At 33.7% G+C, this 14,174-nt stretch overlaps 1 protein-coding gene across 1 annotated transcript; it reads left to right on the top strand.

Moving 5' to 3' along the window:
• The first annotated feature begins 874 nt into the window (after positions 1 to 874).
• On the top strand, positions 875 to 11,430 carry LOC136988794 (nanos homolog 1-like). The gene is made up of 2 exons (XM_067286757.1): positions 875 to 935; positions 11,063 to 11,430. The coding sequence occupies exons 1-2, from the start codon at positions 875 to 877 to the stop codon at positions 11,428 to 11,430; spliced, it is 429 nt and encodes a 142-aa protein (XP_067142858.1).
• Positions 11,431 to 14,174: the final 2,744 nt, after the last annotated feature.

The raw sequence follows: 14,174 nt of genomic DNA, 5'->3' as shown, positions 1-14,174 counted from the left end.
GATAATGATAGTGGGCCATAATTATGTTCTCTTATTTTTGTTTTTAAAGCAATCTTATTGAAATTCATCTAAAATTATATAATACAAAACATCTTAGTGAAGGATTTCAAATCTTGTTCCTTGTGATACTTACAAATACTGTCCTGGATATGAAGGAACAGGATTTGCTCAAAGAAGTCTTCCTTCAGTTGGATGGAGCTACCTCATTAGGCTGTAGCTCTGAATCTTTCCCAGACACTGGATTGAGAAGTGGATATAGTTCTGTTGACTATCTGCAAGTTGAATGATTAAGGAGGTGTTGAGGAAACTGCTACAAACAGAATTCCAACAGTGATTGTATCAGACAGCAGCGCTGCCTTTATGTCATGCGAGTTTAGTAAACCCTTAGTAACAACGGTATTCAACATATCACCATGGCACCCTTCCATCTATCGTCTAATGGACAAGCGAATAGGATGGTGCAATTTACAAAACAGACTCTGAAGAAAATCAAAGGAGCTGACATTGGATTGAAGTTAGCAAGAATGCTAATATCACAGCATGTGACCCCGTCATCTGATGGCAGTGAGTCCAGCGAAACTGCTGATAGGGCAGAAGTTGCGAAATTGCATAAACAATTGCTATCCCTCAGCTTCAAAAGAAGGCAACAATGAGAAACCTAAATTGAAATCTCCAAACTGAGCTTTCCAAGCCAGTGATCCAATTTATATTCCAAACTGCAATTCCAGCAGGCACTGGTTCCCAGCTGACATCACTGATGTGAGAGGAAACATCATTTATTTGGCCCACACAGAGGATGGTCAGATAATTAAGCTGCATACAGAGCAAATTCGACAATGTTTACCAGATAAGGAGACTACAGTCGAACTGACAAATGAAGAGTCTTCCCAACAAGTCTGACGTGGAAGAGTTAGTTCTGGACGAGGCGGAACAAGGTTTGGATGCATCTACAAGCAGTTCCAGAGAGGAACATCAGACACAGATAAGACAATCCCCAAAATATTAGAAAGATTATATATCTATGTATCTTTCTAGGAGAGGAGTTGTGTGTCATCATGGCTTGTAAATAGTGCATCAAGGCAGTACCTGAGAGCTTGGCTGCTCGATCTATAAGCAGAGAAATTGTGGGCACCACCTCTTCTTGGATCCGGTTCTGTACATATCTATTTATTTACTATATACGTTTATAAGTCTAATACATTACACGTTTACTTCCTGAGACACCATTCGGTAAGATTTGTGGGAATCTTACAATAACACTATCGTGTCAAAAAATTAAATTAAAATACTTTAAGATAATGTATTAAGCGAAGTCAATATTGATTGAAATTTTTAAACATCAGACTTTACAAATATTCAGAGAAGCACTTATCAATCTTGGGAGAGTGAAATTTTGTAATTGCGGCGTTAGGAGAAATCACTCGCTTCTTGGGACAATAAAGTCACACGTGTTTTAATTATAGTGAGATTTTAGAAAAGTGGAGGATAGTGTGAGAATTTGAAGGAAATTAATCTAATTAGTTAAAATAATAATCCAATCCAATTCTAATACCCCCGGGGAAAAGAAGGCGAATAAAAGATCAAACGGGAAAAAGATGACAAAATGGGAAAAACCCACACACATCTTATTTCTTGTGATTTCTTAACAGATAAAACCGATTTAACAATTATTACTAAGGTTCTAACCTAATACCAGACCTTTGTCATTACCGACAATTAATTCCGTTTGTTTGACAGCTGTTATCTCGATTACGAGATGAGATGAGTAACAATACCGGATAGGGAGTGAATAATTTTTCGAGATGTTCAATTTCTGACAGTTCGTATAAATAACACCCGGACCTAAAACGAACTTAGAGTGCATTACATCATACATTGCATCAGTCAGAAACGCATATAAAAAGGGGTTGTACCCGTCATCAGGGCGGACATTTTTCCAGAGAAAGGAGAGCACAAGCTTCTGTCCGTCTGTGTCCACTCCAGTCTCCCAAGATGATCCCTACATGAAATACAAGGAGGCAGAGCTGTAACTAGGCTATGGCCAACGTGGCTCCCGCCATAGGCGCCGATTTAATAAAGGCGCCAATGAGAAGTTTTCGGAACAATATGTATTCGAAATTAATAACACAAAAAACTTCTATAATTATATTTATATAGTATTTATTATCTGTAATTTCTACGAACATATATTTCAAAAATAAACCACCATTTTTATTTTTTATAACAAAAATTAAAAAGGCGCCATTTTTATTCTTGGCCTTACGCATCCAAAATCCTAGTTACGGCACTGCAAGGAGGACTGACTATTCGCCGCACCTACAGATCTCTTGGAGGTATTTTATTAGAACGTTGTAAACTCTCTTCATGCCGAGATTAGGGCCTAGATTAGCAAACACACGTATCGCAAGCTGCATAAGTAATCTGTCACTCGGGTTGTATCTTTGTATCTATTAATTGCATATAATCGCCATATTTAGCCATATATTCACCACCTTATGTAACTTAGCTTTAGATAAATATTAAACTAGGCTTGGTAAACACTAGTGTTGTGTTGTGTTCCAAAGACACTTGGCAAGTTTTCCATCAAATATCTTTATTCAGTTTAGTTGATACGGTACGTTGTCTTGTACATGTTTCGGGCTTTGCCCCTCTTCAGTCAACTATAATGCAGTATATATTTTTTATCTATTACAGCAGCGAGAACTTACACAAAAATTAAGTATACAAACGATAGACAGACATACCTGTTGGTTACACTTTTATAATTTAAAAACTTGTAAAACTGTCTTAATCCTTTTGTGGATAAACCAGTATACATTACGATTTAAAAAAATTCTTTGACTGTAAAAATACATTACAACTGTAAAAATTCATTACAGTACAACAAAGTACAACTGTAAAAATTCTTTGAACACAACACAACACTAGTGTTTATTAGGCCTAAATTACAGAACGAGACACGGTTTCGTCAAACAAAAAATATTAAACTGTTGTGTTTATTTTAAACTTGTCTATTTTTCGGAAATGCCAACACCTTTTGGCTTACCCACCAGCGCCGGATCCAATAGGTGCGAGGCCCGATTGAATTTTTTTTGCGGGGCCCCTCAAACTTTAAATAACAAAATTAATTAACTGTTAATTTACATATTGAAATATGTTGTTTTATTTTTAATAATAATATACCTAGATATTTATTTTTGTAATATGTACTATTTTTAAATATATAAATTTTGACGTCATGCGGGGCCCCTTCAAGCGCGGGGCCCGATTGGTACCAATCGCTCCAATCGCCTAAAATCCGGCCCTGTTACCCACGCATACTCCCCCGCTCGATTGAGTAACGAATTCTCCCTTGTATCATTTGATATGATCCGTGAGTTAGGACGCGAGTCAGACTTTTGTCAACAATCCTAACTAATCTCAGCATCCTGAAAGGACGAAGATCTTGCGAACTTTGGCCTTTACACCATTAAAAGCTATCCAATGACAAAGTGAGCGGGTCTTGCCGACCTATTGCCGAGTAAGTGGTTTATAGCAGGGGTGGCCAACTTTTGTGCACATAAGATCTACTTTTTATCGTAAAAATGTATCGCGATCGACTTGTTGTCATAGGCATAGTCTAAGTGGGGAGGGAGAAGTGCGAAATACATACTATGTTTATACACTGTTTCAGTACGAAGTGCACTCACTGCTTATGAGTCGAGTCATAACTGTATGCATACAGTTGCGTTCGGTTACAAATATAATACATTAAGTGAAGACATTGCTAGCGATCGACCAAAATTGGCTTGGCGATCGACCGGTCGATCACGATCGACTTGTTGGCCACCCCTGGTTTATAGGGTTCCCTATAGCCCCCCAATTACTCACATTAGTTTGTATCAGGCAGCCATTGGTAACTCATTAAGACAAGTAAAAATTATTATGAATGTCATTTATCAAACAGCAAAATGCAAAATCCGTGACGAGAAGCTTAAAATAATTAAATAAATAATGTGGCCAAAATAGGAGCACCAGCAACAGTTGCTTTCCTTTGTAGTAAATTATGGTATGCCCCAAAGTAAATACCGTAATTATCTATGCATACATGCTACAATAAGTATAAAAAAATCTTATACATTATAATATTTATTCTTGTATTCAGTTCAGTCTTCAGAAGTATTATGCATAATTTCATAAACAACCAAATTTTAACTTGGACAGAACACATTTCACTTATTTGAATAGCGTAAACCAGCATTTCTCAACCTGGGGGCCGCGGTAATATTAAAGGTGGTCGTGAAACAATAATGAAATCATTTTATGAGAAAAAATCATTTATTATAAACTTGTAAACATTTTACGTACAATAAGTACACATGTAAAGAAAAGAAATTAATGTGATGGTTGCATTTGTTTTTCATTTAAAATTTTCTCCATACGTGGATCTACGTTAGAAACACACGAAAGCAAATTGTTTTCGAGTGATAAAAGACGATTTCTGTATTTAGTTTTTAGCGCAACCGTAGACGAAAAACACTTTTCACAGAGATAAGACATGGCGAAAGGGATTAATATTTTCAATGCTTCCGTGACTAAATTTCCATATTCATGTCGACGAGCACGCCAAAACGTATTTAAATCTTCAGATGTAAATTGCAGTTGTAGCGTTTTGTCGGCAGACATTTCGATGAGCTGGTCGCGAATCTCAACTGGTAACTTAGCAGCGGCAACGACATTTTCACTAAACGGATTCAGTACCCATCTCTTCGAGAAATCATTTTTATCTTCCGGGAAATACTCCGTCAGCTGAGTTTTTAGCTCACGCAAATGCATCTTCATGCAATCCAAACTGTGGTGAATAATAGTGTTTTGTTCATTCGAATTTTTCTCAATATAATCCGAAGTGAGTGAGAACATATCCAAATTTTTTCTTTGAAGGCGAATAATCCAGATATCAAGCTTCTTAATGTCTGTCATTAATAAAATGTTTTTATCACGTCCTTGTAAATTCACATTCAAGTCGTTTAAATGCGAAAATACATCAGCTAAGTAAGCCAACAACAACACACACTCATCATTCTGTAAAAACAATGAGAATGGCGTATGTTTATCCTGAAAAATATTAATTTATCTCGCAATTCCAAAACTTGGTTAGAGTAGGTAAAAATAATTTAAAAAATGAAACATGACAAAACAAAAAATGAAGATAAATTTATTAACATAAAGACATATTTTAAATTATTAAAAGTAATAAGAAGACTGAAAAATAATTATAAAATACAATGTTATAAAATCAAACCTGAATGTACTGTGTATAGGCTATGTACTGAATATAGAAAACAATAATAAAATACATTTCTAAAAATTTTAGTATAAAACATCATTTTATTTTATGTGTTACTTAGAAACTTATTATTTTTCATCTAGCACAAAACTGATAAGGAGACACTAAATTCGATAACCCCTTCCCTCTTCCAGTGTTGACGTCATTTATGAATAGCTCCCAAAGATAATTTTACAGCTCCATACAAATTTTTGCATAAGGGTGCAAAAAGCATCCTAATGCCGGGTCTGACTCCGTTAAGTAAAAAATGGTAAACAGCAAGAAATACCGAACATTACATTACCCTGATTAATTACACGTTTAACATGCAAAGCACTGAATAAACAATACGGTTCACTATGTAACACTCCAGAAACAAACATGAACCATTCCGTTACCCAAGGGTTAGCATTACGTAACAGGTTTGTAAACACTCCACCCTTTTCTAAGGTATCGTAACATGGTTTCTAAATTAATTAACTGGTTGGGGGCTGCTATTATTCTTTCGTTTTCGTTCTAGGGACAATAGGCTAAATTGGCCAGAGTCGCGTTAGCACGTGCGTATTTTTAAAGGGATTTTTGTAGTGTTTTTAGTTATTTCAGTTTTATTTATTTTTTTTGTAACACACGATTGTCGATTCGGCTTCAGATTGTCTGTTTTTAAAGAGACGAGGCTGAAATCGTGCGTTATACGAATAGGCACGTGAATTTAGAATCGGTGCATTTCTGGCAAGGGGATGTGGGATGTGAAAATGTCATGCAGAGTTGTTGTAACAGCAAAAGTTGTGTTGTATTTTCGCGGAATGACCGGCAAGCCGCACATAAACGGGAGAAAACAGCATGACGGAAACCTCGGGGTTACCGGCATAAAACGAATATAACCAAAATTTCATCTGGATTAAACAAAAATTGCAGGAGTTGCCAGGAATTTACACACAGACCACGGTTCTTATATTAGTAATTGTAGTTTGGCTGACTTAAAATGAAGAAGAGAGTTTTCGTTTACTAGACAAAAAACAATTAGGACTTATTAATTAATAGTAGTAGTTAGTGTGGGCTACACTGACCATCTACCCCCACCTTAAATATAACACCTCCTCTCAAATTTCACACAAAGTCGATGTTAATCGACGTAAATTGAGATAATTTACGGCGAGTTTCATAAATTTAATATTCTTATTTTTGCGTTTTTGAATCGAATTACCATAAAATTACCACTTTCGAAATTTCACGAGCATTTTAGTTGGTAGTTTAGTACAAAGTTGGTCGCAAATAATCGAAGGATTTCGACCGTGCCGAGATTACTCCAAGCGGGCCAAATTGCAGGAGGATATTCCTAGAAAATCTTTGAGAATTTTAAGATAATTAAAACTTCAACACCTTCCCTAACCCAGTTTATATATCTTTAAAAATCTCCTGAAAATTAAAGTGTTTGGAAAAATTTTTTAATTCGGGATTGCCCAAGATTTGTTAAATATTATTGTAAAATTCAGTAATGAATTAGAATTAATATTTTTAATTAATTTAGTTTTAACAATTAAAAATATTAATTATTATATATTTGTAATTAATTATTAATTGACTTTGCAGTAGAATTAAATTTATTATTACATTGATTAATTGTTATTCTAAATAATTAAATTTTTTATAATTATAAATTCGGTTATTGAAAAATTGAATTTAGTGTGGGAAAGAGCATTTTCAAACATTCCCACGACTCGAGTATCACGTGGGATCTACTGTGATGTCACACAAAAACTACGTAGATATTGTCACGTGTTTATTCTTGGGAATTTATTAAGTATAATTTAGATATTTGTATCAGAAAAAAATATAGTCATTCGTTACAAAAACTCACGTATTTATTTTTTAATTTAATTTTTACAAAATATTATATTTTTATATAAAAATTCTCCTTAAAAGAAAAATATAATTCGAAACTTAAGCCGGTATCGAGCGTCATAAGAAAATCTACCCAATAGAATCACTTAAATTATACTGACTTCCTACCCTTTTTCCTATTGGTGTAAAACAATTCTCAGAATTTCCTGTTAATTAAACACTAATAAAGTTAGTTTTAAGTGAAGTCAAATTGATTCGAAAATGGAGGATTTGATGTCGTATGATGCGTTTTCTCTTTATCCTTATCGTTTAACATTAGTAGATGAAATCAAGAGGCTCCTCTTAACACCCGAACGTTTTGTAGACGTCCAAAACAACAAATCTGGTAAATTTATTTATTTTATACTTTAAATTTAGAATATTAAACAGATATTTTAGATAATTTTTAGTTACTGTAGAAGTTACTTTTATGCAATTCGCATATATACAGGGTCCATACAGACTTGGAAAGGCGGGAAAATCAGCCCGTCGCTCCTTTTGATCCTAAATGTTTTTATTTTATGTAAAATAAAATTATGTTTAAATTAAAAAAAAAATTGTGTACAAAATGGACTTAAATAAACTTGGCCGAATATCACATAATGAAAAGGAAAAGTGCGGAGACGTTAATAAGTCAGAGAATAATATCAATTTGTCAGGGAATGACTGATGGAATTACCTGTACGGACCCTGTATATTTTTAACTATTATAAAATGGCAGAGATCAATTTTTGAGGGTAGGGATGAATTTTATAATATATATATATATATATAAATGCTAATAACTATAGGGTTTTTCTCAAACGGGATCCCAGGATCCCGGCTGTTTTTTTTTAACTCGGGAAATCTCATCCCGGGAAATTCCGCAAATTTCTTTAAAATTTATTTTTTTTTAAATTTTATGTTAAAGTTGAGGAACTTTTTCAAATAGAAAGTATAATTAACTCACAATCCGTCAGAATACATTTGTATTTTTTAATTTTAAGCCTGCTTATTAGTATTTTAAATTTTTGCTTGTTACACGCAGATTGTTAATACAGGTACTCCTCACTTTACGACCGAGTTCCGTTCCGACGACTAAGTCGTTAAACGAATTTGTCGATAAGCGAGGAGCTTGCACCGGGAATATAGGATCGTTGTAAAGTTATAAAAATTATGCAACAAACTTCAAATTTATTCATAAAAAGACTTATAGTACGCTATTAGTACTATAAGAATATTATAGTACGCTTATTGCACATGTTACCATCTGCCACTGACCGACACTCAAGCTGAGAAAGTGGATTCCCCCAATTGCAGGTCGAAACTCGATTGGTCGTTAAGCAGATAGGTCGTAAAGTGAGGAGTACCTGTAATCAATATGTAGCCTATTTGTGACAGGACTCTGAAAATTCTTTACTTGTCAGAACCTGTAATATCTGGAATAATTGTGCTTGTGCTGTCTTAATTTTTAACCATGCCCGGTAGCTTGAATGACTGCATTGTCAGGTTATGAAATTGGGCAAGGATACAAACGAGTACAAAGTCTGCAAGTATGAACTTTTTCTTCATAAACCTGATTAAAGCCAAACGAACTGCCGAATTATCGGGCTGTAAGCTCGATGCCGCTATTAATTAAAGCAGCCGAGGTAGACAAATCAAGAATACTTGACGGCAAAAGAAGTGCTGTAACGCATGTCGAAAACGAACTAGAAATCTTCCAGGCTACAGGTGAAAAAACACAACATTCTTCTCTTAAATGCATTAAAGACGATTCCACCCACATCAATTGAATCGGAAAGGAAATTCTCGGTAGCAGGCTTTTCATTAGTAAAATAAGAATCAGATTGAGTGATCGGAATATCGACCATCTTTGCTTTTTAAAATCTTATTATAAAAATTTACAATAATATTTTGTATTATGTTTTATTTAAAAAACGAAAATTATCTTTTAAGTTAGAAGTTTGATCTAAGTTCATTTTTTTTTTAAATTTTCAATTCAATTCAAAGGAATTTTTTTTTTGTAAGCAGTTTCCAACAAACTTTAATAAATTTTTTCTGTTTGTAAAAATTTCTATCTAATTTAAAGGTAATCTATATATATAAAAACGAATGTATGTGTGTCTGTGTGTGTCTGTCTGTGTGTCTGTCCTTCATGCATTACCACACTATTTATCCGATTGCCATGAAACTTTGGGAAGTTGTTTAATACACTCCCGCGAAGGTTTGTGGCATATGTGAAGACCACTATTTCCCCCTTTCAAAAATATATTTATATATGGATTAAGGCTTTCATGTCCAACAGATGGCGCTAACTTCTGACAACCTAAGTTGGCTTTTCTGTGAGGCATTATGCTTTTCTGTTAGAATGGACTAAAGCAGATCATTTTCTATCTATCTATATAAATAAAATATAACGTTTGTTTGTTCCTACCGATTCCTTTTGAATTTTGACACAACGTTGCATTCGAATACGCAAGTGTTTGTATATAATATACACGTCTAAATTCCCCCTACTGGGGGAGATGGACGGGATTAAGGCTTACTGTGAAGAACTCGGCTTCTATTTATACTATTTTGCATGCGGTTTTTTGCGTTTTTAATTGCGTTTTAATAGGTTACGTCAACAGAATATACACTAAAAAGGGATTTTTCGATATTCCCTTGCGGGGAGAGGGACAGGATTAAGGCTTACCGTGAAGAACTTGTCTTCTATTATACTATTTTAGATGCGGTTTTTTGCGTTTTTAATTGCGTTTTAATAGGTTACGTCAACAGAATATACACTAAAAAGGGATTTTTCGATATTCCCTTGCGGGGAGAGGGACAGGATTAAGGCTTACCGTGAAGAACTTGTCTTCTATTATACTATTTTAGATGCGGTTTTTTGCGTTTTTAATTGCGTTTTAATAGGTTACGTCAACAGAATATACACTAAAAAGGGATTTTTCGATATTCCCCAGCGGGGAGAGGGACAGGATTAAGGCTTACTGTGAAGAACTCGACTTTTATTATACTATTTTAGATGCGTGTTTGATTGCGTTTTAATAGGGTACGTCAAGAGAATGTACACTAAGAAGGGATTTTTTGAAATTCCTTCCACGGGGGAGGCGCTATACATTTATAATAGATACATTTTGAGCCACAGCAACGCGTGGCCGGGTCTGCTAGTTTTTAATATTTATTCTACACAGCATTATTAATATGATTTTGGAGGTTGTAGAACGTATTAAATTACTTTTAAAAATGAGAAATAATTATATCATTTGATTTCAAGATATTTTGTATATCTTAAAAATAATTCTATCCTGGGATCCCGGGACAATCAAAAGACCGGGAATGAGAAACCCTACTAATAACAGGTAAAATTGTCATTAAGTCCAACCTTACTGGAGATACACACGACACCCGTTATTTTCCCATCCCGAAACGTTAATAGCATCAATTCCCCTAAAAAACAAACCTCCCTGCCAAAATTTCAGAAATTTTCCACAGGAATTTAACAGGGTGAACAAAATCGTTCCACCCCCACACTCGAACATCCATATATACACAAATTATCCCCGAATTTTTATGCATTTCACGACGTTTCAAGATGTTTTAAGTCCAAAAATGTAAAAGTCCTTTTTTGACCGATCGCCATACTTTTCCTCTGTTATGTATAACAGCCGGGAAAATAAAAAGGAGGAAAGTATTTTCAACTACATTTTACATCCCTGCACACTCTTCTCTTAACTTCCCCATCGTGAGATATTCGTGTTTCTCGCCCTCTTGCTGTTATACTTCTTACATACTTATATTTACAAATAAAAAATTAGAATATTTTGAATAAGAACCAAATTTCAATTGCTTTAATTAAAAATGATTAATTAATAAATTTCTTTTAAAATGTTTCAGACGACGTCCACGACGACTTCGCCAGAAATGGTAAAGACGTGGAGCTTCTGGACGTGTACTGTCCGGAAGCCAACGTGCACAGTAGGAAAGAAAAGAATAAAAAAACTGTTTCAGAATGTGGGTTTTGTAAAAACAATGGCGAAGATATTCGATATTATAAAAGTCATACTTTAAGAGACGAAAGAGGTAAAGTACTGTGTCCAGTGTTGAGAGCTTACAGATGTCCCATATGCAATAATCAAGGTGGAGACTACGCTCATACAATTAGATATTGTCCAATGAATAAATCCCCTGAGAAAATTCCTGTTGTCTTATCTTTAAAAACATTAAGAACTTCTACTGGAATAAGGAAAAACCTAAAATTTTAAAACTATTTACAAGAAAGTTAATTTTTGTGTAATTTATTTTTTTTTGTTATATTATAACAAAATAATAGAGTTAAACATATGTACTTTTGGAAATATGAAATTTTTATTTGACTAGTAAACATGTATTTTTTTTTATTGTACTTGAAATAAAAGTATGCTTTTAATATGTTTTAGTACATAAATTTTTTGAACTGTTGTGATCTTTAGTCAATATTGGGATGGATAGTTCTGGGAAAATATCGGTTACTCGCGCCATACAAAACACCAGTAAAAACCGTAGACTTCTCTAAATGTATTTTTAATAGATTATCTGACGTACTGTACTTAATATATAAACAAGTTCAATATAATTACCTCTGTTATTAGATTCGATAGATTCCCTATGCTCTGTAAATGCCAATTCTTGTTTGATAAAAAATATATAACATGTATTAAGATATAATATATCTATTAGCCGTAACTATCTTGTTATAATTTTTAATATTTATTTTATATTAATTACTAGTGTTAAATTGTATTCTGCTTTGATTTCCAAATTGCTCAATTTTACGAAAGAATCGATGTGACATTTGCCGATTTTCGTGTCTTTTGCCAGCTTTACTCAAATCATTTAAATCGTCAAAGCCTTTCTTTTCTCACACACACTAATTTCATTTGAAAATAGTAGGCCAGACCAACAAAACAATTTTTGCATTCTTATGCATCCAAAAAGCCATTTTATGTCTTCATAAATTTTATCATAAAATTGTCGAACGAATTTTTACGTTCAAGTATTTATATTTAATTTATGCATTGATCTTTCATTTTTAATAATGTTTTATTTTTCATGGTAAGGTGTCAAAACTTTTTAAAAATAAATTTTCATATCATAATTACATTCTGAATCGCTAGCCACGATATAAGGGCTAAAATTAAAAATAAAATAAAAACTTACTTGGTGAAATAAAATGTGGGGTGAATATTCATACCTGGTACAAAATATTCTTCAATTGTATGAATATACTTTTAAAGAAAATTATAATTAAATATAGCTTTGTAAAGAAACGTACATAAAAATAACATAAAATCGCCTTTACTTTTTAAATCTTAAAACAATCTACTTAGTCAAATATAGAATCAGAGATGGTCCTGGAAGGTGTGCAGTGCGTGCATGCACGCAGGCTGCCAAATCCCAAGGGTGCCGATATCGGTCAATGTCAAATGCCACTTTTGTGGCATCACAAGTATACCTCAAAGGACGCGACAGGTTGTATTGTACATTTTAAACGTTTCTCACCATAGCTGTAAAAATCTACATATGTTAAACTTAATAGATTGTCCGTCATTTGTTTTCTAACTAATTCGTTTTAGGACCAAGTGTCCACGGAAATTTCCAAAATTTTCAACTTTTCAGTCACTTTCATCAAAACATATTATTAATAATACTATTTATTTTGAAAATGCTATATCATCCATCATTTCATATAAATGTCTTCATTTTATTTATTATTCAACAATGGTTTTACAACAGTATAATAATTCATATTTGTATTATTCCATTTCTGATTCATTACCCGTATAAACCAATCATTATGTATAAATCAATTCAAATATAATTTTAGCTGATGTAAAATCAACTGAAAAAATCTTATTTATTGAGCTGCAGTTTGAAAAAAATTATAGACCTATAAGTTCCTATTGTCATCCATTTCCGTCTGTCTTTCCTTAAGTAAAATTCTGGCTCTTTCAACAGGGTTTTATTTATGTCCCCATTCCCTGATCTCTTAATTATTTAATTACTTCTTAAGTAGAAATAAGTCGAAACCAGTTACTTTGTACTTGAATATCTGTAGTCTTGGGAAAACATTGGAAACACAAATTTTTATGACAACGGATACTTAGATCGTAAATTTAAGGAAAATAAATTCTAGAGCTTTTTTGTACCTTGTGCGTTTCATTCATTAAATTTAGTTGTAAATGATGATGCCAAAGTAACAGTTAATTTTTTAACATTGTACAAGAATTGTACACGTTTTATCTGCATCCGCTTACAGATGGGACATACTAAATCGTAATATCACCGGTTTAACATTGAAATCCGTAAGTAATATAAGATGGGAGAGCAGAATAAACGCAGAATAAATATATCAAATATTTTAATGGATTTTTTAAAACTCCTGCCAACTATACAGAACTATCATAAAAACATGCCAGTAAACTCCTATCGGTTGGGTTAAGTTATAAATGTAGTGTACGGTGGGCAACCTTTTTTTTATAACATGGGCCAGAATAAATTTTACGCTTTTTCCGCGGGCCGTAGTAGTTAATTGACGCCTTCTTGTGACTTGTAATTTTTTAAGTCTGCAAATATGAAATAAATAAATAAAAAGTTAATTACTACATTTATTTCTTTTATCGTTTTCGAAAATTACAAAGAATTGGAAAAATAACTATTAATTAGTTATTTTTCCAATTTAATAATCTATTAAAGATCTCGCGGGCCGGATAGAAACTTTTCGCGAGCCGTAGCTGACCCGCGGGCCGGGGGTTGCCCGCCGTTGATCTAGTCTGCTCACGATTCAAATAATCAGGCGAGGGTGGCCGAATATCTAGCAGGCGGCTAACAGCCCACAACCGCTCCGGGATATAAAGTTGGACGCTTTACGCGTGTGTCACTTCTACCAGCTAAACCGGGTGAGGTTGGTGCACTGTAAACCGCATGTGCTAATGCCTATATAATCTGGTGATTGGAAACTGACCCGGTT

This window comes from Centruroides vittatus, unplaced genomic scaffold (assembly GCF_030686945.1).
Source record: "Centruroides vittatus isolate TY-2023 unplaced genomic scaffold, ASM3068694v2 scaffold_386, whole genome shotgun sequence".
Lineage (NCBI taxonomy): Eukaryota > Metazoa > Arthropoda > Arachnida > Scorpiones > Buthidae > Centruroides > Centruroides vittatus.
This window is presented reverse-complemented; position numbering and strand designations above follow the sequence as displayed.

Excerpts from the sequence above, each read along its gene's own strand:
- LOC136988794 (XM_067286757.1), top strand. The coding sequence starts at position 875 with ATGAAGAGTCTTCCCAACAAGTCTGACGTGGAAGAGTTAGTTCTGGAC. Across the intron at positions 936-11,062 it reads TCTGGACGAGGCGGAACAAG|ACGACGTCCACGACGACTTC; the intron begins GTTTGGATGCAT and ends AAAATGTTTCAG.